The 25,133-nt window shown below is 47.9% G+C and overlaps 1 protein-coding gene across 2 annotated transcripts in view; it reads right to left on the bottom strand.

The window, feature by feature from the left end:
- The window catches only part of CHD7 (chromodomain helicase DNA binding protein 7), a gene marked incomplete at its 5' end in the record, with an annotated part of 120,498 nt that overhangs the window by 14,673 nt on the left and 80,692 nt on the right, over positions 1-25,133 (bottom strand). The window contains 13 exons of one of the 2 annotated variants that reach the window (XM_082674395.1): positions 401-530; positions 1,866-1,969; positions 2,436-2,525; positions 6,762-6,921; positions 7,097-7,296; positions 9,637-9,842; positions 9,929-10,039; positions 12,968-13,147; positions 13,360-13,527; positions 13,814-14,009; positions 14,666-14,876; positions 20,596-20,851; positions 22,060-22,203. The exons of the other annotated variant lie outside the window; for it this stretch is intronic. Coding sequence (XP_082530521.1) covers positions 401-530; positions 1,866-1,969; positions 2,436-2,525; positions 6,762-6,921; positions 7,097-7,296; positions 9,637-9,842; positions 9,929-10,039; positions 12,968-13,147; positions 13,360-13,527; positions 13,814-14,009; positions 14,666-14,876; positions 20,596-20,851; positions 22,060-22,203 — 2,156 coding nt within the window. The remainder of the gene's footprint in view (positions 1-400; positions 531-1,865; positions 1,970-2,435; positions 2,526-6,761; positions 6,922-7,096; positions 7,297-9,636; positions 9,843-9,928; positions 10,040-12,967; positions 13,148-13,359; positions 13,528-13,813; positions 14,010-14,665; positions 14,877-20,595; positions 20,852-22,059; positions 22,204-25,133) is intronic. 2 annotated transcript variants of the gene reach the window in all.

The following is a 25,133-nucleotide window of genomic DNA, read 5'->3' on the forward strand; positions in this document are numbered from 1 at the left end:
ACTCTGTCGGTATTCAAAGCGTGCAGCCATGAGGGGTAGGGGGTGTGTGTGTGTGTGTGTGTGTGTGTGTGTGTGTGTGTGTGTGTGTGTGTGTGTGTGTGTGTGTGTGTGTGTGTGTGTGTGTGTGTGTGTGTGTGTGTGTGTGTGTGTGTGTGCGCGCGCGCGCGTTGGGGGGCGGGGGGTTGTCATCATTTGGAAAAGACAAGACAAGTTGCAGATTATCTAGATCATATATTGTGTTTAAATAGTCATTATGATATATAAACAGACTACACTGGTAAACATCACTTAAGTCCAAATCAGATGCAATGTAATGCACAGTGCCGTGTAAGAACTGAACCCTGCCAGTAGATGTGACACTGACATAAAGTTTATTAAAATTTTAAAATGTCCTTCTTACCCATCACCGCCATCTGCTAGCATGTCTGTTCCTCTCTGCTCGGCAGCGATGGCCTTGGCATCGGGCATACCAACTCGTTCCAGGAAGCACAGCGCGGGGTCAGCTCGCATGGAATTGTACTTCTCGTACCCTGTGCCGTCCCACCGGCCCACAGAGGACACACACGGAAACAACGAAGGCCCGTCACTCACAGAATCACGAGCACGGCCACCCCACCCGTGGCTCTCGACTGAGATGATCATTGTATGTTGGCTTTAAACGAACCAGGCTGCAGTAGCCTGTTCTACGGAACGCTTATCCCCGGGCAGATTTGGAGGGGGAGGAGGGGGCCAGGTTACATTTCAGGAATGTTATCAGAACGACTGCAAATACTAACGGAAAAACGGGTTCAGAATAACTGCAAGGTGCCTGGGAAGGTGTCTGACCCGACCGTCCCCAGGATCTCATTTTGCTTGGCATTAAAAGGCTTCGTAACGTTCTTCTGTGACCTCTGCAGGGGTCCACCCCACCTTCCCCGGGAACGGCTTCAGTCCTGCAGGAACGTGCACCGCCGGCTGAAACATCCCTGTCTACGTCAGGCCAGCGAACCTGTCTTATTAGGTTTAGGATGATGCGTGTCAGTAAGATGACACTGTTCCCTCTATGGTTTTCAGACTGCAATTTGCTTTCTGACTGCCCAAGTTGACTAGATGGAAGATGGCAGATCCCAGCAGTGCACTGCGGGAAGATGATTTTTAGGCTGAGCTCACAGAACACGGCTGTGGTACAGAGGCAGAACAGCACAATTCAATTAGGATGTGTACCACCACACCCCGCTCCTAACTGCTCTAGAGCCGCAAGCCAAACTGTAATCATGAAAGGTTTTATAAGCCATCATTCTCCCCTTTAGTCAGGCTGGGCTGCTGAGAATACCTCCACGACCTCCAGAGACTCGGGATTATAATCAGGAATCGTTCACTGTATATATCATGCCAGTTCTGCATCCCCAGCCTTTCAAAGTTAACAAGGCTGCATCCCACTCAGGGGAGCCACGAGTTCTCGGCACTGACATTTGTGAAATATTGCTTGGAACAAAGCCCAGGAGGCACTTGTACAGATTAATAGCAGAGGTTAAGCCCACCGTCCACTTTGACACGGGCTGGCAGAGCCCGCAAGGGGAGCCAGGCTGGAAGCAAAGTTTAGGGACAGCTATAGGACAACTTGGCTATTATTAAAACAAATATGGCTTGGGTTTTATTTACAGCCAAGAAAGAAATGTTTTCTTCTCAAATACTCAACAAACATTCAAAAACAGCATCTGATATTTACAGTTCATATTAGATTTTTAGTACAGGAAATGGTAGACGCCAAGAGTCCTCTGGAACTATCCTCATTAATATTATGACTTTGGAAAGAGAATGCAAAGAGCTCTAAATAAAGACAAAGCCACACGGTCAAGATGTGGTCCAACAGAGACGCCCCTTACCGTGCTTGAACACTCCAATCAGGAGGGACTTATCAGCTTCCTTATCCCACCAATCTGTGGGGACTTCCGCGTGGAAAGGCTCAGGTATCCACACATCAGCTTCACTACAAAGACAACCGTTTACGTGATATTTAAAACAAATCCCAGTATTAAAAAAGAACGCCAAGGGACGAACGCAACCCGCGCCCCCTTCCCACAAGCACCTGAGCATCGTGAGGTGGGGCTGGGGGCGGCGTGAGCAAAGGTTAAAAGAAAGGGCAGAAGTCGGCCACGTACGTCCTAGCAGGACCAGAGGTGAACTTTACCACGCAGGGCCCCATTTTTTAAAGGTCAGCTCGGAACACCGGTCGTTTAGTTCACACCTTTTCGTACATCCACACATACATACGAACAGGCTTTTCCCGATTCTCATCACGTCCCCAGGCTGGTAGGGCAAACAACTGCTCTTGAGATGCAAAAAGGGAGAGGCGCCACTGACGGCTGACGGAGGTTCGAGGCGCGCCCCGCGCTCTGTTCTGACCGCCCGGCTCATCGCCGAGGGGAACGGGGCGAACGTGGGCTCACACCAACCTTGAGTCGGCGCCCTCTAGGATCTTCTCCGCCTGGTCTCCTATCACTTCTTGTCTCAGGTAGTACAGCATGCGGACACGCAGCAGGACCCTGGAGAGGAAGATGGGGGCGGGGGCGGGGGGGAGAAGTTCTTAACTTCGGGACTGTTTGCCAACAGCGGCTCCTGGCAGCTGCTGCTGTTCATCCATCATCCTGCCAAGGCTGATTAGCCATGCTGTATGGTAGGCTTGAAGCGTGACAGATGGTGGCACATAATCACCTCTGTGTGGTGCTTTCTGCTAGCTTCCAGCAGGCCTGCCTGGCAACCGCTCCCCCTGCACAGAGAGGGCCAGAGCTCAGCCCGGCCCGGGCACACTTCGTGGAGTCTACCTAGTGCAGCTTGTGAAGTTTAGACACGTAGCCCACCGCTGCCTCTGAAGTATCGAAGCGAGTTTGTAAACAACGGAGCAGATGGCTTTCAGTAACTGTTCTGCTTCATTATCTCGTAAAACTTCCTCAGCTGCTGCCTTAATACCATTTTTGGAAGCACATCAGAAGTTGTAGGAATAAACGAGATATAAAATCTGGTTTTACTACCTTACCATAAACCCTCAATATGGAACGTCAGGTTTTTCAGATTATACAACTTTGCTTCCGAGAAAGGAAGATGGTGGTGGCAGTGGATCCTTACGTTTCCCCCTTAAGGAACAGTAACCGGTTTTTATTCCTTCTAGCTTATATTACCTGGAAGCCTAAGTTATAGCTTAACAAGTAATAATAAAACATCACAAAGGAGATTAAAATGTGTCCAGTTCACTGAAGTTTCTAGTCATCTTCAAGGAATCAGTTTTTAAAAACTCATGGAATTCTAGGAACCAGATTTTTGATCTCACTTGGATTTCCTCAATGGCGTACACCTAATTCTTTCAATAATGCCCCCCTGGTAAGTCCCCAAGGCCTGTCTACTCCAAGTCTAGCATCTCCTGCTGGACAGCCCCACTGTGCACTCAGGACTCATATCTGAAGACTACCTCCTTGGCCATGAGTAGATAACACCAAGTGCTACTCCCCTAGCTGGATAATCCCATCATACACTTGCAGAACACTTTACAACCCATGTATCACACTAACACTAGCTCATTTGATCCTTACAATAACTCTATGACAAAGTGGAGCAAGTCACAATTTCCATTTTCACAAACATGAAAACTGAGGCCAACAGAGGACAAGTGACATATCCAAGGTCACAGGGTCACCTTGAGCATGGACCACTCAGAATTAGGCCTTCTGACTCCATCACTTCTTAATGTCTCTAGGGACGTGGCACTTGTCATTGAAAATATCAAAATGACAACTAGGGGCAGCTTCACCACGACAGGCCACTCCCAATCACACACAGATACCCCGTGACCCGCCTTCCTCTCCAACAGGCTGCTCCTGGCCAACCTGGGTTCTCAGCGGGCAAAGCGTGAGGCTGTAAATACCTGAATGCACTCCAAAGTAAGCGGCCTTTCTGGATAATTCGTTTTTATTTTTTAAGATTTCTTTCTTTTGATAAGATTAAACATTGGCTGTGCCGTACTGAACCAGCAGAAGAGAAGTGACAGTGCAGGCCCCATGGCTGCACAAGAAGGAACTGCACACCACGTCTCCTTACAGAGGATGCCTGGCAAGGGGACGCCCTCCACCTTTAGCTGGATCCTCTTTTATTCACCAAAACTCGGTGCGGCAGCAGTGATCCTGACGGTTTCTCTCCCTTCGGTAGAAGACAAAGTTTTCTACCTCGTGAGGAATTTTGGTTTTGTGGAGACTTTTACGAATGAACTGTGAATGTCACCTTTCTTCTAGAGGAAAAAATTCAAACCAATGCACTGGCAAGCTGAGTGGCCTGGCAGGATAACGGGGTGATGGGAGGTGGCCTCTGACCCTAAGGAGCTTGCACGTGGTGAGTCAGACAGACAGGACTCCTAACAAGTCCCCAGACCTCATTCTCATTTCAGCGGCTATCCCACTGGTGCCCGTTTTCTGGACCAGCATCAAGGCCGGGAGCACGTGTGCACTGAACTGTCCTACCCCCTTTTCGTCTCCTTCAACTTGAGACAGATCCTGTCTTTGTCTCTTGAAACTTTTTTTTTTTTTTTTGCGGTACGCGGGCCTCTCACTGCTGTGGCCTCTCCCGTTGCGGAGCACAGGCTCCAGATGCACAGGCTCAGCGGCCATGGTTCACGGGCCCAGCCGCTCCACGGCATGTGGGATCTTCCCGGACCGGGGCATGAACCCGTGTGCCCTGCATCGGCAGGCGGACTCTCAACCACTGCGCCAGCAGGGAAGCCCTGTCTCTTGAAACTTTTGAAGAGGACTGGCCAGCTGTTTTCCAGGAGGTCCCTCAATTTGGGTCTCATTTTCTCTCTGACTGCTCATCCCAGAGAGGAGATGGAAGAGGCACTGCCGATTCTTCTCCTGAGACCCAGGGGAAGATGTGAAGAACACTAGTTACATCTCACGTACTAACTGGGCCGCGTACCCTGCAGAAGTCTGTTACTGACATCAAAGTGGGGAATTAAAATCCGCCACCATGACACTGGGGTCCGGGAAGAGGAGCCGTTGTTCCCACACTAAACCCCTTCACTTACAGTTTGTCTGAATCCAGAGTTCGGAAGGTTATGGACCTCAAGTTCACATAAACCACAAAGAAACAGAAGTTTTCTAATAGCTCTAGGCAGGGCAGGACTTTAGGGAGAACCATTATGCTATGGCAGTAACAGCAGTTTCTGAGGTGCCAAAAGGGTTTGAGGTAATGGTTTTGAAGACTCAGAAGGGAAAAATTTTGTCGGTCAAAATCCAGCAATGATGATCAAAGCGAGTCCCTGAAGGCACCACTGCATTTAAAAAGGGACGAGAACCACAAGTCAGTGCGACCCAGGAGTAGCAGATGTTCTCCAGGAATTATTTCACTGAGGTTTTCGACAACCCTGAGGGGAGGCAGGGTTCCGAGATGGGCAGGGCTGCTCGGAAGCAAAGGTGCTCGCTGCCCCTTAACTAGCCGAGGGACCTTAAGCACCCGAAACTTGGTCTCCTTGCCAGGTAAATGGGGATGAAAGAGCACGACTTATCTTAGACAACTCAAAACACATAATCCCTAGGAAGCGCTTGGCGTGCTGCCAGTATTAGGTGCTCAGACTTTTGCTGCTACGATGTCTAAGAGAGATAGACATTTATTTAAGCTCTATTTGACGAATACAGAAAGTGGGTCTTTGAGAGGTCAAGGAGCTTGCCCCAGGTCGCCCAAAGCCAGGAAGGGGAGAGCTGTGCGGCGGTAGCGCTGCCTGAGCCCGGATACCGCACATGCACGCTCAGGGGACGGAAGGAATCAACACATGTGGACGCTGGTGTAATGTGTCGGCAGCTCACAGAGCTCCAAGCGAGGAAAGGAATTCAGACCTAGTATCCTTCAATTATATATAATCAGGTTCTGGAAGTAAAGATAAGAAATGTGATTCTAAGCTCAGAGGTAAGAAGAAAGGACCCAGTAACTGAGGCATCATGAAGCAAAAAATACCATGTGAGCTCCGCCGTTGCTCGACTAAAAGCAGTCAGTTGAAGGCGGGATCATATGAAGTTAACCATAATCCTCTAATACACGTCGGTGAAAACTCAGTTATCCACAACGTCCACAGCAGCATCATTCACAACAGTCAAAAGGTATCAGCCAACCCAAGTGCCCACTGATGGATGGATGGGTGGATGAACAAATGTGGTCTATACGTACAACGGAATACGGCTCAGCCATAAAAAGGAACGAAAATCTGGTACAAGCTACAACACGGATGAACCCTGAAAACACTGGGCTAAGTAAAATAAACCAGATACGGCAAGGCAAATATTATACGATTCCACTTATGAGGTACCTAGAATAGGCAAATTCACAGAGACAGAAGGTAGAATGGTGTGGTTGCCAGGGGCTTCAGGGGGGAGAAATCATTTAATAGGTACAGAGTTTGTATTAAGGTCAACAAAAAGATTTTGGGTACAGACAGTGGTGATGAGGACACAGCAATCTGAGTATGATCATTCCCAGTGAGTTGTTCACTTGCAAATAGTTAAAATAGTAAAACTGTGTCATGCATCTTTTACCACCCAAAAAAACAAAAAAAAACTCAGTTGCCTGAAGGCAGGCTGCCACGTGACTTGGCATCATGTTTCAAGAAAAACAGTAAGGTTGTACCAACACAGTAAATATGATATAATAGCCTCATTGATATATATCTAGTATATACATCTACTTAAACACATGCATGTTTAAGAAGCAGGGTCGCCAGCTCCCCACGACCGCCCTCCCTGACGTACTTGTTGCAGTGGTGCTTCAGGTGCTTCTTGTAGCTGTCCTCCTGGAACAGGGCATCTGGGTTGCAGCCGGCCAGCCAGTCAGCATCCTGCACCACTGGATGCGAGCTCTGGGCTTTCACCTTTTTGCCCTTCCGCCCCCTGGGCACCGGGGCTGATAAACCTACAAGCAGAGTAGTCATGATAACCATAGCAACAGAAGCTCTCTACGACCCCGGTTATGGCGTCAGGGTCAGGAATCTCCGTGCAAGGCAGGGACACACGGGGTCTGGGACACGTCTCGAGCGTCCCCGACAGCTCCCTGGGACCCCACCGCACAAGGCGCGACGCCGACCCACCGGAATGGTTGACCAGGGCTCGCGTCTGGCCATCGGCCGTGGGCGTGATCAGATCCCAGATGAAGCTCTTGATGTTCTCGTCCCCCCGGTAGTGGTTGAGGCAGTACACGAGGATAGTCCTGCAGATGGTTTCCACGTCCTGCTCGCTGAGCGGACGCTTGTAGCGGCCATGGGAAAGGATGTCTGTCCAGCGCCCCCAGCTGCAAAGCAAACATTCACATGCAGACGGTGCCTCTGGGTTTAGACGTGCGGCTTTGGTTTCATGGTCAGGTGGCAGTGTTAGGAGAGCCTGGGTCAAAACTAGCGACATATGACATCAGGTTATCGTGAGGCAATCCAGGGTGCCGTTACCACCCGGCCGCATGTTCACTGCGCCGCCGGGCAGGGGCTGACACAGCCCTTCCCAGCTGAGACCTGGAAACCCCCCGCTCCACTTCACGTGGGCATGGTTCGTACTTTCCAAAGCTGACCCACCGTTTGAGACGGAAGGTGACGGGAATGACTACCCCCAAATCAGGGATGCACGCAGCTAAAGGTGCAGCTGCATCTATTCACCTCCAAGGGACGCCCTGATAATTAATGAGAGGCCATGAAAGGTCTCCCTTTGAGACAGGGGTGCTAGGTACCAAGTATAAGAGCGCTCCTAGGTCCTTGTGTGAAACGGGGGGAGAGAGGACCGTGGACAGACCTACGCGTGCAGTGCACAGGCTGACGCTGCGTGAGCGTGCCCTCCCCGGGTTCCAGGCGCTCAGGGCAGGAACCAGCCTCCACGCGAGGGGCACAGTTCGCCCCGCGGCCCCGCCTCTGCCCCGCCTGGTCCTCCCAGCTTCAGAGAAGTTTCCCCAGTTCCTCAAATCGCCTTCGGACACACGGCTCTTTCTGCTGGGAACTGTCTCCTCCTCCCTGCCCGACGACGTCCCACCCTCCCTCTTACCCCAGCTAATTCATGATATCCATTCACGCACCTCCTTTGATTCCCCACCCCCCACAGTGGGCAGACAGCCCCAAGCTGCATCTTAGAGAGGACGTGCCTCTGCCCCACTGGCATGTGAGCACCTGTGCAGCTTTACCAGTTTACTGCCCTTTCTGCTGGTTCACCTGCCTGCCCACCTGCCCCCGGGGTGGGGGGGGGGGCGCCGTAACCACCTGCTCACGGCCCTGTCCTAGCAGTGCCCTGCAGGTGGTAGGTGTCCAACACACCTGATGCCCATGGGAGGCGGGAAGGGCATTACTGAAAGACAGATGTCCTGAGCATACTGCTCAGCTTCAGCAGTTATTCATGTTCCGTCTCTAAAGTGAGCAGCAACATTCTCAACTTTCATCATTAGGGTGAAACATGGAAGCAGGGGAAGCAGCAAAGGGCTCGGTAGCTAGGGGTGGCCAGGAAAGAATGCCCGGCTTGCAGAGATGACGATGAGAGGTGACCCAGCTGCCGAGACACAGGACCGGCTGCAGCGGAACCTCCTTTACTGCATAAGCAGCCACTGACCCAGCGCTCACCGTGCCTACGGGCCCCGCACTCTGCCCCGAGGACACGAAGAGGGAGCCCTGGTCCTCGCGGAGCCCTTCACCAGGGCTCCAGCAGGAGAGGCTATCACCTGACATGCCGAGTGTGACAGCAAGTGCAGGGAGACCCTCTGGGGCAGGTGCTGAGGTGATGCCTGCTCAGAGGTCAAGGGCAGGAGATGGTGGGCGGGCAGGGCTGCATGTGGAAACAGAGGGAGCAGCGCACACGGCAGGAGAAGAAGTCTCTGTCCCAACAGCAGCCCGGGGTGCCCGCGGAAAGGACCCACGAGACAGACAAGGGCCAGGTAGGAGCCCTGTCTGCCACGTTGGCAGGATGTTTGTGTTTCTTCTGAAACTAATGATGAGCCATCGGAAGAAAAAAAATCACAGAGCAGATGTCGCCAGATCTATAGAAATACCGTTTTGGCGGCAGCTTTTTCACTTGAGCGGCATTCGCCGGCAGTCCCGCCACGTGCCAGAGCAGGCGTATTTACGAATCCAGATGCACGCCGAGCATCTGCCTTTCAGAGCCCTGTGTGGGCGCCACAGGGTCAGACATGGGTCAGATGTGGATCTTGTGGTCCAGGAGGAGAAACACGACCCATTCAGAGAGTTGAAATGACCGCCATTTATGTTGCAGATGACTTGGAAGAGCTATACAAGTTGAGACGATTGCCTTTAACAAGTTTTTATAATGGAAAAATAATGAAAGATTACCATAGTGGTAAACTTTATGTGAAGGTACACTAGGAAAAGAGGTTGTTATTCTGAGACTTTGCTCTGAGTTATTAATGATTAGCAAGTCAATGTGGATGTGACACAATTCCTTAAGGGGCAAACCCCCTTCGAATCCGTGAGGATCTGCACGGCTTTCAGCTCTTTAACCAAGAGGCCCCAGGCCTGCCCGGGTTGCGTCAAAGGCATTTGCTACGGGGAGTCACAGAAATCCAAACACAAATAGGGTTTTCCTCCGCCACCTGGAATTCTAACTATTTTTCGAATGAAAGTCCATCTCTCACATGAGCCTGACTCACCCGTAGACAAGCAGGTTCTTCTCTACTCGGAAGCACTCGCTCCTGGCATAGCCCTGGGACCTGTCCTGCGGCCGCCGTGGCTTCGTGCTGGGCTTCTCTTCAGAATCGCTCTCCAGGTCTGAAAATTCCATCAGCTCATCCTCCTTCACTGCACTGTACAGCCTGGTTTGCTTCCTCACTCTTGGAGTGTCAATAACCAGGTTGTTCTGAAAGACAGCAGATACATTGGAAACTTCTGAAAAAGCAACCCCTGGGGGAGATCAGGCAGACTGTGAAGGGGCCTCTCACTCACCCTCCCATTTAAGGCATCGATATCCAATTCCGCCTTCTTAGCCCACTTTTGCCAGAAATTTGGATCATCCAAGGAAATATCTGTCCTGTTTCCAGATGCAACAAAACTGGCCTAAAAGGGAAAAACGCATGCATTACTTTGAGATGCTTTTCTCAGTGGCAAAATGCAAAGCAGTTTTCACATATTCATTCACTCGAACATGGACCCATCCTTCTACCGTGAGCCAGAGGCTGTGGCCCATGGGACTGGGATGAAGGACTGTCCCTCAGGCAGCTCACTGTCCAGGGGTTGATAAAAGATGATAAAATAAAAGATGACAGCACAGCATAGTAAATGACAGGCAACAAAGGTACGTACAGGTGTAGTCGATATACAGAGAGGAGCCCTAACCAGGCTCAGGTTGGGTGAGGGTACAGGGAGGGCACTGCTGGGAGGAGAGAACAGGCCCTCCAGAATACGGTGCCTGGACCAGAGTGTTAAAAGCCCACAGAACAGGAAAGCATGTGGAAACGTTCAGGGCGGGGCATGTGCAAAGGCACAGAGAAGAAAGGTGATCACGTCATACGGCTGGGGATTTGGGCGGTCAGGGGAGTGTAGCCCAAGGTCAAGCTGGTGAGGAGGCAGAAGCCGGGTCAAGCAGGGCCTTGCATGTCCTGTTAACAGAGTCTGAACTCCATCCTGAGGTAGTGGGGAACTCTTTGAAGATGGGAATAATCTCAAGAGGTATGCGACCATATCCAAAGTCACCTGCCAGAGGGACCACAGCGGTGTCCTGGAGCAGGGAGGGCAGAACAAAGAGGACAGGCTGCGGCCATAGTTTAGGGAGGAACAGTGAAGACCGGCAGAAATGAAGAAAAGGATACAGTCTAGAAGGCAGTCTTTAAGAGGTAAAATTAAAGGAGTTGGAATCTGAGTGGATGTGAAGCCTGAAGGACGAGGAAGCCAGGAAAACCTCAGCACCCAACCCTGGCATCTGAACGGTGTGGCTCAGGTGAAAAAACAGGGGCGTGTGTGTGTGTGTACATGCATACGCGTGCAAACAGAGGGTGGAGGGACAGGGATGATTAATCTGCTTTGGTACCTACTGAATCTGAGGTGCCTGTGAGGATGGAGGAAAGAACCTGAAAAGAGGCTGAAAGATGTGAGCGAGAAGGTGTTGGGTCACAGAGCCCAGAGGAGGAGAGCCTTTCAAGACTGGAGTAGCTGGGACAACGGAAGTAGCTGAAGTAACTGGATATCTACAGGCAAAAGGAGGGAGCTGGACCTCTGTCTCACATCACACACAAAAATTCACTCAACAGGGATCAGAGACATAAAGTTAAGAGTGAAAACTATAAAACTCTTAGAAGAAAACACAGGAGCAAATCTCTGTGACTTAAGGTTAAACAATGAACCAAAAGCACAAACAATAAAAGAGAAAATGGGTGGGCTTCTTAAAATTAAACACCATTAGGAAAAGACTAGGGGAAATATTTGCAAATTGTATTATCTGATGAGAAACTTTTATCTGGAATTCTTAAAGTTCAATAAAAAAGACAACTCCCTCAAAAGAGTTCAGAGTTGTTCAAAAGATTTGAATAGACATTTCTCCAAAGATTTTATATATATATATATATATATATATATATATATATATATATCTCCAATAAGAAGACGAACAGATGCTAAACAGTAGCAGAGAAACGCAGATCGGACCAGAGTGGGCTACCACTTCACACCCAGTAACAGGACGGTAGTCAAAAAGTCCGCCAACGAAAAGCGCTGGTGAGGATGCAGAGAGATTCGAACCCTAAACACTGCTAGTAGGAAGGGAAAATGGCACAGTCACTTTAGAGAACAGTCTGGCAGTTCCTCAAAGGATTAAACACAGAGTTAACATACGACCCAGTAATGCCATTCCCGGTATATATGCGAGAGAAATGAAAACATATGTCCACAAAAAACTTGTTCACAGATGTCTGTAACAACAGTATTCATAATAACCAGAGAACGGAAACAATCCAAATTTCATTATCGGCTAGTGAATGGATCAACAGTCAATGTCCATTATCAAGTGGTAAACGAGGTATAACCATAGAATGGGATATTGTTCAGCAACAAAAAGGAATGTCTGACGCGTGCTGCAACACGGATGAACCTCAAAGACATGCTGAGTGAGCGAGGCCAGGCACAGAAGACCACACGTTGTATGATTCCACGTATATGAAACGTCCGGAGTAGGCAAACCTCGAGAGACAGAAAGCAGCTGAAGGGTTGCCAGGACTCCGAGGGGGAGGGGACGGGAGGCGGGGTGGGGGGACTGTTACTGGGGTGATGGAGACGTTCTAAACTTAGATGTGGGGATACTTGTACGAGTCTGTGAATACGGGAAATGCACTCAACGGTACACTTAAAGTAGGAGAATTTTGCGGTAAGTAAATTCCATTTCAATAGAGTTGTTAAAAATGAAAGTGTGGCACTGGGCCTGGGTGTGGATGGGGGAAGCCTCAGAAGGGGTCCTGGGCGGAGGGGATGGAGTGGAGAGGTGAGGGAGGGGTGGAAGCTGGCAGGTGGGAAATTAGCGGAAAGGGAGGCAGGGGAGAGAGCTGCGTAGATAACGCGTGCGTGGCTCTTCGCTGCGAAAGAAGAGCTGCGGGCTTGTAGCCAGAGCGGAAAGCAGACAGGGTCTTCTTCAGATAGGGGTGAGCTGACTGGTCTGAAGGCTGTCAGGGGTCAGGATCACAGGAAAGCGGGGAGAGGGTGACGGAGCAGAGGCTCAAGAAGCAGAGAGGGTGGGGCCGGAACACAGGTAAAGGACGAGCCTGGCGAGGCGGGAAGCGGGGCCGGGACAAGGTGAGGGTGACCCCGAGGCCCGGTACAGAGAAGAGAACCCAAAACACAACGAGTGCTTCGTGCATCGGGGGCCCCATCGAGCGGGAGTTAATCACTAATCTCGTGACGTGCAACATAAAGCAGACATCACGTGTGCTTCCCGGGAGCGCGTGACACAAACTCCGTGCCGCTGCCGCAGAACACCCGCCGCTCGGGATCGATCCGCACCTTAGCAAACGTGGAACCCTTTCCCTCAGACTCGATGGTGATGGTGTGGGTTCGCCGGAGGAGAATCTGGTCGATATCTTCTTCGCAGAATTTAGACCCTTCGTCCTCCTCATCCATGAGGGCACCATAGGCCCCTTTCCGGAGAAGATCCTCTATTTCTTTCTTGGAAAGCTGCTGTACCTGTTTTAGAGAAATATTTTTAGAATTGTCTGTAGACTGAACAAATGATTCACCTTTCTCAAAGAGGGTAAACCCTAATGACAAGAAAGGAAAGTGTGACAAGATATGCTTAAAATATCGAGGCCAAAAGATAATCAGATGCCGGAAAATTTCTCAGTATAAGCTAAATAATGGAGCGAGAGTGAATGCACGGTGTGGGCAGCGTGCTTTACCCCGTTGGGAGCGTTTTCTCTTCCGCTCATGGACTGCAGGACAGCTTTATCCAGACCGAGCTTCAAGCTAGCTTTGTCGAACATCTCCCTCTCGTAAGAATTCCTTGTAATCAGCCTGTAGATTTTCACAGATTTGCTCTGTCCTATTCTGTGACATCTAGCCTGAGCCTGGAAGAAAAAGGAAATGAATGGCTACCAAAGAAAGAAAAAATTCGACTGTCAGTTATAAGAGCATCTGTTCCAATAAACAGGGGTGCAGTTTAACAGAAGAGGGTTAACACACTAAGAAATTACTGTCACATTATTAATAAATTGATTACTAGTTGGTTCATTTGCCCCAATCACGGGACACTGCCTGAGCGACTACACGATTTTAATTTATTGGTCTGACACAGCAGAATGACTTTCAAAAGTGGGAGAGGGAGGCATCGGGGAGATTTTCTTGCATGTTTACCTGGAGATCATTTTGGGGATTCCAGTCGGAATCAAAGATGATGCAGGTATCAGCAGCAGTAAGATTAATGCCTAAACCTCCTGCCCTTGTACACAGGAGGAAAACAAACCTATCAGAGTCAGGTTTGGAGAACCTGTCGATAGCTGCCTGGCGGAGGTTCCCTCTGACCCGGCCGTCAATCCTTTCGTACGGGTACCTAGAAAATGTCAGTGTTAACAAGGAGGCCTGACGAACGCCCAAAATACGCTTTTCCTTTTTTGGTGTTTCAAAGCAAGTACTATAATATGGGATATATATTAACAGGATGGCATTATTTATCAGAAATAATTTCAGAGCAAATAGGTGTTGTTGTAGTTTTTCATACAACTGGTCGAATGCCCCAAAGATTAAAGTTCCTGCTGCTTCCTCTCCAGTGTCTGAAAAGGGCTGACACCTCCAACAGTGAAACAACAAACAATTTCAATTTTCGGTAAGAACTATTCTCGCCTAGCCGAAGGAAAGAAGTGGAAAGCAGAACTGCCCACAAAAGCACGTGTCGCATGGAATAGCCGTCATGCCCATCTACAGCTTTTAAAAAGAGGTGTGACACATGTCCCCTACTCCATCCCCTTTACTATAAACGCCACTTCAAGGGACTTCCCTGGCGGTCCAGTGGTTAAGACGCCGAGCTTCCACTGCAGGGGGCACGGGTTTGATCCCTGGTCAGGGGGCTAAGATCCCGCATGCCGTGCCGTGTAGCCAAAAAAATTATATATAAAAAAAAAACAACTCCCCCCCGACGCCACTTGGAGGCAAAGCACGTGGAGCCCCGTCTTCTGACCCCAGCTCGCCAGCCCGGTGCGCGGCCCTCACCGTCTCTGAATGAGGTAGTCTTCCAGGATGTCCAGGCAGCGCACCATCTGGGAGAAGATGAGCACCCTGTGGCCGCCGGCCTTCAGCTTCGGCAGCAGCTTGTCAATCAGCACGAGCTTCCCAGCAGCCTGGATCATCGCCTGGAGCTGAAAATCTGGAGAGTCGGCATTGTGTGTTTCTTTAAACTCTTCCAAAATCTTCTCTTCAGCACCTGCAGAGATTGGAGAGCATAATGGGAACGCTGTAATATTCTGTTACGGTATGGAATACTGTTTTTAGTAGTAAGAACGGTGAACCTGCTTTCGAAACCCACTGCAAACTGTAAGGGCCGGGAGGCCGCACGCGTGTTTATGAACACACATCCGTCCACGGGCTCCAAGGAGGGTCTACACAGAACCGTGGAAGTACAGAAGGGATCAAAGTTTTAAGCGCAGCACATTTAGGCGTTTGTGGGGGGGGGGAACCCCACATTTTCCAACAAACAAATGTTTGCTGTCTGTAGAAACTGAATTTCAACAACAGACTGTCACGCCAGAAGTGGCAGAAACAAGCCAAGGGCCAGATACCTACAGAAAACCTGGAACCTAAAATGCTAAAGAAAGGAAGAACTGTTTACTAGCTGAATATAAACACAAATAACAGAATCTGTTCTGAAACGAAGAGACAAGGGAACAGGGTTCTAACAGTTACGGTGCAAGGGCAGACGTCTGTGTATCCAACTGCACATTAGTACAGCCAAAAGGGCTGCGACAACAGGAAGCCCATTTTCCAGGGTCATTTTAGGGATTTCTCAGGGTGCCTGAGCATATCTTTACTGCGGTCTCTGCAGCTCCCTCCACGTTCATTCTCAACTGGTGAGTTCCTAAGGTACAAAAATTCTACCCTGAATTATCCAAAGCTTTAAAAAAACAAAAACTGACCTCTGTTTCATGAAAGACTTCTATACCTAACCCTCTTTTTCTCATCGCCCCACAAGAGACCTCTGCTTTGCTCCAAGACCTGGCTGCATCAGAGAGAAGCCTGGAGAGAGAGGCACCTTCCCAGGGATGGAAGCCCTTCCACCTCCTCCCCTGACCCCAGACGTGCTGGCTCAGGGAGCAGCAGGCTGAGCTGCCTGCAGCCGCTTAGGTGGCTTAACTAGAATTAGGCGGCAGGGATTCGGCCGCGCTGGCCGGCGGGGGGGTCAATCAGGGCCGGCAGCTGTGCTCAGCCAGCCCCTCTCCCCTGGGGACAGAGGGGTGGTCACCTATCCTTTGGAAAATACAAACAAAACCATCTAATGGGATTTGTCCTCAGCCTTAAACCGTACCAGGAACTTTAAACTACTCTTCTTACCACTGGTTTTAAACGTGAACGAACTATGCACAGGATGGGGATACGGGACCCTCACAGGGTGTAAAGGTCACGTGAGCTGGGCCACCAGAGCCGTGAGGACAGAACGGTGGCACACAGCAGTGGGTGGGGCAGAAGTGCCCTCCATTCCCGTTTTCAGGGCACTTGGGCAAGTTAAGTCATGACACGGTCACACACTGAAACACAGCTTGTTCATTATTAATCAACAAAGGATCTTACTGAGACCAGATTAAAGTCACTAATGCCTGGACCGGGCACTGAGGTCCGCGCAAAGTGCATCGCTACTTCTCAGGAAGGGCCTGGCAGAAAATGCCGGCTGGGTCCAAACTGCTCTCTCTCCCTCCCCCTTCCACATGAATAAAACGCTAATGTTCAGGATGTTAATCTAAGTGAAACAAATGGCAAAGGTTTTACTAGGAAAAGGTAAAAACCAAAATGCTGTTTAAGAGAATCGGCAGGAATATTCTTGAATAAAGAATATTCTTAAATAAATACTCTTGTGTAAAGTTGAATAATGTTTTTCAAGGCAAGAAATTTAGAAATCTAGGTTCTGGATTCAGGACAAGAAGGCCCTCAGGAGACAGGAGAAACAGATTTACATCCATATATTACATTAGGTCTTTTCAAAAAGTTTTTTCTTGTTGGATAATATACTAAAAGCTCTGCAAGTCAGAAATAGATTTCACTCATAATATCTGGGCAGTTATTTTTTGCTCATATTAGGATTACAGTCCATAATCAAAATACAGCATTTTAGCTTAAGCTAATGGTCGGTGAATAGCTTTTAAAAATGAAACAATCGTTTTGACAAAATAAACATGTTTGAGTTATTTTAGTAAAAAATTTGAAAATATAAGTTCAGTCTAATTAGTAAATTTAATTTTTTCATTTTAAATTTATTTATATGACAAAAATAACTTTCCTGTTTTTTCAATATTACCAATGATTTCTCATGTCATCAAAAGTAGCCAGAATTAAAATACACTTTTTCTTATCTGACAGAAGTTCCTCCTGAATTAATCAATTCAGCTCTTTGCTGTGAATTTAGGTTCTTAGAGTGGCAGCCAGTGGACACTAAGAACACTTCATTTAGAAATATCGTATCAGCAGACATATTTCCTATGTGGTTCCTGTTGCACTGTATGATGCCCAGAAGAGCTGAAGACAAGAGGGCAGGGAAGGAGCTGGGGAGGAAGGCAGCACCTCCCTTCTGAGTCATTACAAGGCCGAATTTGCAACTTCACCAGTTAAAGATTTACCTTGATGCTAGATTTGTAAATATCAAATCAGAAAATTAACTGGAAATAGGTTATGATAAGCCCAAATACACCGTTGGCACTGCCCTGAAGTCCTGCATTTACATTTAAAAGTGTGTGTGTGTGTGTGTGTGTGTGTGTCAGAGATAACTTGAAGAAGTGTGGAAGTCTGTTTCCTTAAACAGATGGTCACTGTGAGGGGAGGAGCTGCAATGTCACCTGGCCATATTAGCCGCAAACAAACAAGAAATTCTTTTCTTTTTAAATTTTACTTATTTATTTAATTTATTTATTTATGGGTCTTCATTGCTGCGTGCTGGCTTTCTCTAGCAGCAGCGAGCAGGGGCTACTCTCGTTGCGGTGCGCGGGCTTCTCATTGCGGTGGCTTCTCTTGTTGCAGAGCACGGGCTCTAGGCGCGCGGGCTTCAGTAGTTGTGGCTCGCGGGCTCAGTAGTTGTGGCCCACGGGCTTAGTTGCTCCGTGGCATGTGGGATCTTCCCGAACCAGGGCTCGAACCCGTGTCCCCTGCATTGGCAGGCGGATTCTTAACCACTGAGCCACCAGGGAAGCCCAAGAAACTATTTTCTTTTGCAGATTACCATTTTCTCTCTGAAATTCATTCCATCACGTGAGCTCAGTCTTGTCTTCTTTCTGCCCACGGCTCTCCACCGTCCTCGCCCCACCACCAACAGAGGATGCGTAAGTCGCCCTGAAACATCGGGGCCCCTACCAAGTCTTCAACATCATTTTCACTCTCACATACGGCAACATACAGTTACCTGCTCAACTTTTAGCAAGAAAAACAACTAGCAACACTTACCAAGCGTTTATTATGGTCGCCTAACACTGTTCGATGCTCTTAAAAGTCTCAGTACATATTAGAGACATTTCTCATTTATGTACAGTTTGTGTTCTACAATCACTTCTAATGTTTTTTCCGCTTTGCTGATGTTATCGCTCTCAACCTACACAAACAGTTGCTTCTCTTGTCCACGATCACAGAAATGTTGTGCTTTGTTGAACTGAACTTTCATTTGACCGGGGCTGCTTTGCTCTTTCACAACCAACCCAAATGTCAGTTTAATTTTCAAAACTGAAAGCCTCCTGTAACTGCTCGATAAATGAGCGTGGAGCTGGCATTGGGTCAGTACTTCTGTCCTTCCTTCTCCAGGTTGTGGATGAGAACAGACAGTCCTGGCCCTGGGTCAACCTCTGAAACACAACCTTTACATAGGTCATCTGGGCAGCTGTAGCACCCGGTGCGTCCATGTGTGTATTTTTTTTTACTATCATTTCCCAACGCGAAGGCATGTTAAGGATGCCTGCTTAACAGATACCTTGTAACCTGCTGTCAGGACAGAAAAGTTGACCTCGAGGTGTGACCGATCAGAACAGCAGCCATGGATCCACACCTGGGAAGTCCTCAGGACCTCTGCCAACAGGGAGTGACACAGGATGACCCCGGAGAGCCGTCAGCCAGGGAGGGGACCTCTGGGCCGTGGTTTGGGGTGGGCTGCCCCCTTCAGAGTGCTCAAGGCACGTGATTAGCATGTAAACCAACAAGGTAAACTGATGGGACTAGGGCGGATTTCTACCAGCCACTGGGGAGACATTCCTTTCCCACACGTCCTGCTACAGCATTTCAGCTTTTGTTAGTGCCTTTTCTTTCCCCTTGGAAGCTACCGTGCCTCATTTTTTTATTTTTATTTTTACAGACATTAAATGAAAACGTGTGTGTGTGTCTCTCTCACGTGCGTGTGTCCATGCACCAGAGTTTTACTCATACCATCAACCACCTTCAGCCCCAACTCCATCTCCCCAGCTCAGAACCAGGCTGGTGACACTCGCCACAGTGGCCTCACAGGCTCTTAAACACATGGCAATTAGCAGGCTGGCAGCATTAAAGAGGCAATGATCACACGTGATACTCTCTTTAAAGACCAAGCTACGAGCGCAAAGTTTGAACAAGACATCCACTGATGTCACACCACAGCCACGACCTCGTGTGCTGCGTCGAGACAGTCCCAGGTGGGGACTACTCTGTCGTTTAGTAACTGCAACTTCTGGATGTGAGGTGGTCGGTACGTGTGTAGCTACGCAACGGGGAGAGACGAGGAACTCTTTAATTTAGCTGTGCTTGAACCTCATGGAGTGTGATAATGACAAACCTGGCTTTGTTCCTTCTCCCCTGGAAAGGAACCTAACTGAATTGCTGGCCAATTACAATTGCACACAAGCACCCTGATTTAGCTGGCCATCACTTTTCTTTAACCCATATTAACTCCGGCCTGGACTACAGCAGTCGCCTCCTAGCGGGGCTCTCTGCTTGAATGTCTTTCCCTTCTCCCGTCCATTTCATACCGTGTTGCCAGATCAATCCTGAATCACATCTCTAATCATTTCCAAGCTTCACCCAAATTCCACGAGCTAGCATCTGGGCTTCCCACAAGGTCCCACTGTGTCTAAGGTTCACTGTCCCACCGTTTCTTACGCGTCCTTTATACTTTGGGCAGGTTCCCCCTTTGTTCTCTTGCCTCCTTCTCTTTGTTCATGTGATTACATCAGCCTAAATGCCCTTTCTTTTTCTAACCCTGACTGGCAAAATCCTTGTCTCAATGCCATCGCTTTCTAACAGCTTTCCTAATCTCAATCCCTCACCAACTGAAGGTTCTTGTATTCCCCAGAGTATCTTACACATCATAGGCATGAAAGCTTTGTTCCTCTAATGATTTTTAGAAGGGTACGATACAGGTTTTTACTCATATCAGTTCATAACACTATCAATTTAGTTAAGAAAACAGGAAGACCATGAAGCATCCGTCAGCACCAGGAACCAACTATTATCAACACTCGAGATAACCTCTCACTCTTAGAGAAAGGATGCTAGAGGCCTCAAGACTGCAAGAACTTTTCTCCCATCAAAGTCTTGAGACAGCTGACAGCTGCCTCTCACCCCAAAGCTGCTCTTCAACTTCTCTGACCTAAACACACACACATACAGAGCAGGGAAACCTCAATCAGGGGCTAATTTCTCTTTAACTGTTACCATGTTTGATGACTTCTAGCCACCAAGCAGCAACACCTCCCTTCAAGGGGTGAGATGCAGACACAGGAAAGGTGAGTGGAGGTCCTGCCTCAGGGATCGGCGGGGACAACAGATCCGCACCCTCGGCTACAGAGAAGGAGGCTTTGTGGAGAATAGGAAGGTGATGAAGCCCACACTGGGATGATTATGAACCGTAACGTCATCAGTCTGGAGGGAGAAAAGGATTTCTGGGGTTTGGACAATTACTGAAACAAGGTGCCAGGCGGGCAGCTTACCGTTAATAAGGTAGGGATGATTGCAGCACTTCCGTAATTCCATCATAGTGTTTAAAAGGTTGGGTACGTTAGCTTGACCACCACCTTTGGAAAGAAACGTAAAATTCTTCTCAAGGATGGCTCGGTAATATTTCTTCTGAATGTTTGTTAGCTCGACTTCGATGATCGTTTCTTCCTTGGGGGCCAAGTTCTTTTCCACGTCCTCTTTGAGACGTCTCAACATCATTGGCTTTAGAATAGCCTGGAGTTTTTGCACCTAAAAAAGGACCTCAAGTAAATACCGGTATCATGACTTGCTTGCATGGTATAATATATACTAACATGAAAAACCACGATTCTCATATTTATTTACCATTCATTTTCATTTGTCAAAGCCCAGGAAGGGTATGGAAGCACTGATCTTACATTACAGCTGTCATAACAGAAGCGCATAAAGGTTGCGTGGCCAATTTCCGATGGGCTACTTCGCTTGCCCAGGAGTCCTGAACAGCCAGAAGGCTTGAACGGTACAACACAGCAGAAAAGAACCCCACTTATTCTGTTAGTTTTCCCTTCTGTGTGTCTTAAGCCTTTGTGATGATGAGGAAGGAAGAGACAATGTCATGGGAGTGCCACACTTCAATTCTCTTCCTTTCTAGAAAGAGCTGATAGAAAGCGTGAGGAAGCCAAGGAGCTGTCCGGTCCCTGCACCAATGAGCGTGCAGGGACGTCCCTCTCTGTTCTTTTCTGTTGACTGGCAATAGGATACTGCACACCCGACAGCTCTTATTTTAAGAAAAGCAAAACAAAACAAAACAGACTCCACTTTGAACTAAGCTAAGAGGTTTTAGACAGTAAGTTAGGGGAGGGGGCACATGAAGACCAAGATTTCAAGCGTATCTCCGTGTTTATCTCAAATACAGCCTAATAACCAACACCAACATAACTCTCACGATGTATGAAATAACCGACCACTTTTCATATGCAATACCGTATTTATTTCTCACAGAAATCCTGCAAGGTAGTTAGGACCCATGTTTCTAAATGAACATATGCAGACTCAAGAAAAGTAAGCAATGTGACCGAGTAAGAAATAAGACTAGAACCTCAGAACTCCAGGAGGGAAACGGCTCGACAAATTTCAGCAGCTTCTGACACTACACCCAAAAGCATACATGGCAAAACCACCAAACTCAATAGCACAGCGGCTGAAAAGTACATGAACAGTTATGGAACCTCTCTATGCATCTCGACAGCCCTTCCGGAGGGCAAAGGGACAAACAAACCAATCAGAACACCACCTTAACGAAGACTCAGAATGTCCAAGGAAAGGGGGTGTAAAGCTCACCGGTCTACTGAGGTTGGCTGGGGGCGGGGGGAATGGATGTCATTTACATTTTTAAATGGTTGAATCTTAACGCTCTGCCCTTTCGGGGGTTAATCTTCAATGACGTGACTGAGATACAAAGGAGGCTTGGTGAGTACCTGTTCTTCGGTTTTCAGATCACCGAATTCTTGCATAAAGGTGGTTTCCGAAGGGAATCGACCTGGTTCCAGGAAGTGAAGCAAGCTGAAGAGCTCTTCCACGGTGTTCTGGAGCGGGGTCCCTGTCAGCAGCACTTTGTGTTCCTACAGGGGTGCGAGGAGAGCAACTGAGCAAATCGTAACAGAGCGCATCTCTTAACACCAGAGCCTCTCTCGACACAGGCATTTTCCGACTTCCACTCAGGAACGCTGAAATCCAGCACCCACCCTGCGTAAAATACAGGAGTTAGAGCCGAAGGCGGAGACGCGAGAAATGTGGTCTCTGCTTCAGACAGACTCCCGGACCCCGTAACCGTGTCTTGCCATTTTGTTTTTTCCTGGGATTTTTAGGTCCCAGGAAACATTCTGGTGCTGCGGCTTCGCAGGTCCCCTACATCTCGAGGCTTCTCTCCCCACCAAAGTTTAAGCCTTTTCCTCAAATCCCTAGGCTCAGACAAAGCTCGCATGCTTCTCTCTGCTCTCCACACTGACAGGGCTCTCCCCTCCCCGTCTACTTCCTGCATGACTCACTTCAGAGACAAAAGAAGGTCTTCCACAGGCAACAGCACATGAAAAACTATTTTTTTCTGCAAACATTTCAAACTAGCAAAGAGGTCAGCTTGGTTTTAAATACCACAATCACTTTTTTGTTTTTTTTTTTAAAATAGATGCTATTTCTAACTTTGTCTCCTTGAACCAAGGTACGTATTTCTTTAAGGCAATTCTTCCTGTTTACGAGCTCTTTCTCCAGCTTTCCTTATGCATTTGTACCCTTGTCCTCATACTTCCACATATCCGACATGGTGACCAGTCTTAACGACGGTGAATTTATTAATCTGAAGGGCCTTATTATTTTCTACTTTGGCCATCTGGTACACAGTCCAGTTACTAAAGCTATTTCAAAAAGTGGCTACACCTTCTAGGAGGTTCAAAAGCAATATTCTGACTCAACTGGAAGTCCAATGAGGCCTGGTTGCCGAGCGGAGAGTATGTGCTCAGTAAACCCTGGATGGTGATACACCTAAGGGCATGCTCTTTTTCTCAGTACCTACCGTGTCTTATCTGTCAATGGAGTACTTTGAAAGCGAGGTGAAGCTGTTCAATTTGCTTTTATTCTTCCTTTGCTCCCTTTTGAATAAGGGGTCTCTGATTCAGGAAGATACACAGACCATCATCATCTTCCAACTCATTAAATTCATAAAGAGTAAGAAGCTTGCAAATCAATTCAGGATTTTCTAACGTATAACCATACCGGTGAGTAACCTGGGCCATGGTCCCTGACATATTCAAGTCCAAAATTACTTCATCCAAGAATTATTTAAAATATTGTCATAGATTCAGGAAAAGAGTTATTGCTGTGGGAGAGCTGTGTGGGTACTAAAGACTGTCTCCTGGTTTTTTTTATATCCTTTGTGACCAAGTGAAATGCTGAGCTGCTAACCAAATATCAGTACTTCAGAAAAAGCCTTTTAAGTTATTAATTTCAAAATTAACTTATTTCGGGGGGGGGAAAGAACTTTTTTATGCTGCTTCCCCTCAAGGGCTGTTTAAAACCAGTTTCACTGAATGATTACACATATGACCCTTTGGTAAGGCTGCATGGGTAGCAAAAAAAAACCAGGTTTCCCTTTGAAAGTAACTATTATGTAACATACAATTAATATACAGGGGTCACAGAATGTCACGTGAGAGACGGGCTACCAAGCTTATCATCTCCAAGTTCAACTATGTCAGCAGCTAGGCTTTTGGCTTGAAAACGTTACCATTCTTTTTAGCTCTGATGGAGTGGCGTCCATTTGATTTCATTTCAGCAGAGTCTTTAATTTGTGTGAGGCCTCCTGACAATGAAAGATGAGATAACAGAATCCACGAAGAACTACTGCCACCTCCAGAGAGTCCCCTCCTTGTCAAGAAGGGACAAGGAGATGGCCCTGCTCCCGGGGCTCCCGTGGAGGACAGTGGGGACCGTAAATGCCCCTCATCCCAGCATCTTCACAAGAATTTCCTTTGCGATGGGAGAGCTGAAAACATTCACTGGTCCTCCCTTTCTCAGAACGCACTTAAAGACAACCCGAATCACCTCCATCATAACTGCGTCTAGTGCAGGTAACAGTAGTTCCCTGTGACCTGATCCACAGCTGGATATAGTTATTATTTGCTATTTGCACCATGCCTTATTCTAGAAAAGATGAACAAAAAGTGGCCAGTGTATAAGTTCTCATGATGGATATTTTAAGTAAGGACTTAAAGACCAGGCAATGAGCTCTTCAGAACTGGACAAATATAATTATATTCTAACTCTGAACAATAATAACGTGTTCCATCTAGAAAACAATTCTTGTGAAAGTAAAGATTCTTGATCATCAGAAAAAAGAATGATTTTGTTCATCTGTTAATCAGAGCTTCCCATGGTGAGACATGAATGAGTTACAGGTACGCCAAGTCCTTGGGGCAGCCGGCACGGCTGTGACAGTCAGGACCCCAGGGCCGGTCACCTGCAGTAGTGGCCAGCCTTCTCAGCTTACCCCAGTATGATATACAAATATCATTTTCTATATGTGCCATTATGTGAAAATGGTTAGAGAATACTGCAATATGTAACAGAAAAAGTATCTGGGTAGCAAATTCTAATCCATCAATGAAGTGTTACTATAAACAACAGAAAATCCTTTGAAATCTCCCAGCGACAATTAGGTTGTTTGATGTTGACAGTTAAACGAACTGTGCTCACCAATGAAGGGCTGTTTTGCCGTTAAGAATCTACTACCTGGGAGCACAGACACTAATAACAGAAAACAACTGAAATAAACTGAGATGACTATCTAAGCCTTCAGGAGACGGTGCCGTAACTGTGTCTTATATGGACCACTGTGAAGATGGGTCCCTACTCAGAAGACGCAGTTAGATATTTCATGAGAATCAATGTTCACCTGAACATTAATAGGTTTACTTCAATGTAAGACTAAAATATCACCTAGAGAGACCAAATACAGCCACAGAGTTTCTCTTTTCCACATGCATAGTTATTCATGTCT

The sequence above is a fragment of the Grampus griseus genome (assembly GCF_964374135.1).
Source record: "Grampus griseus genome assembly, chromosome: 17".
In the NCBI taxonomy this organism is placed as follows: domain Eukaryota; kingdom Metazoa; phylum Chordata; class Mammalia; order Artiodactyla; family Delphinidae; genus Grampus; species Grampus griseus.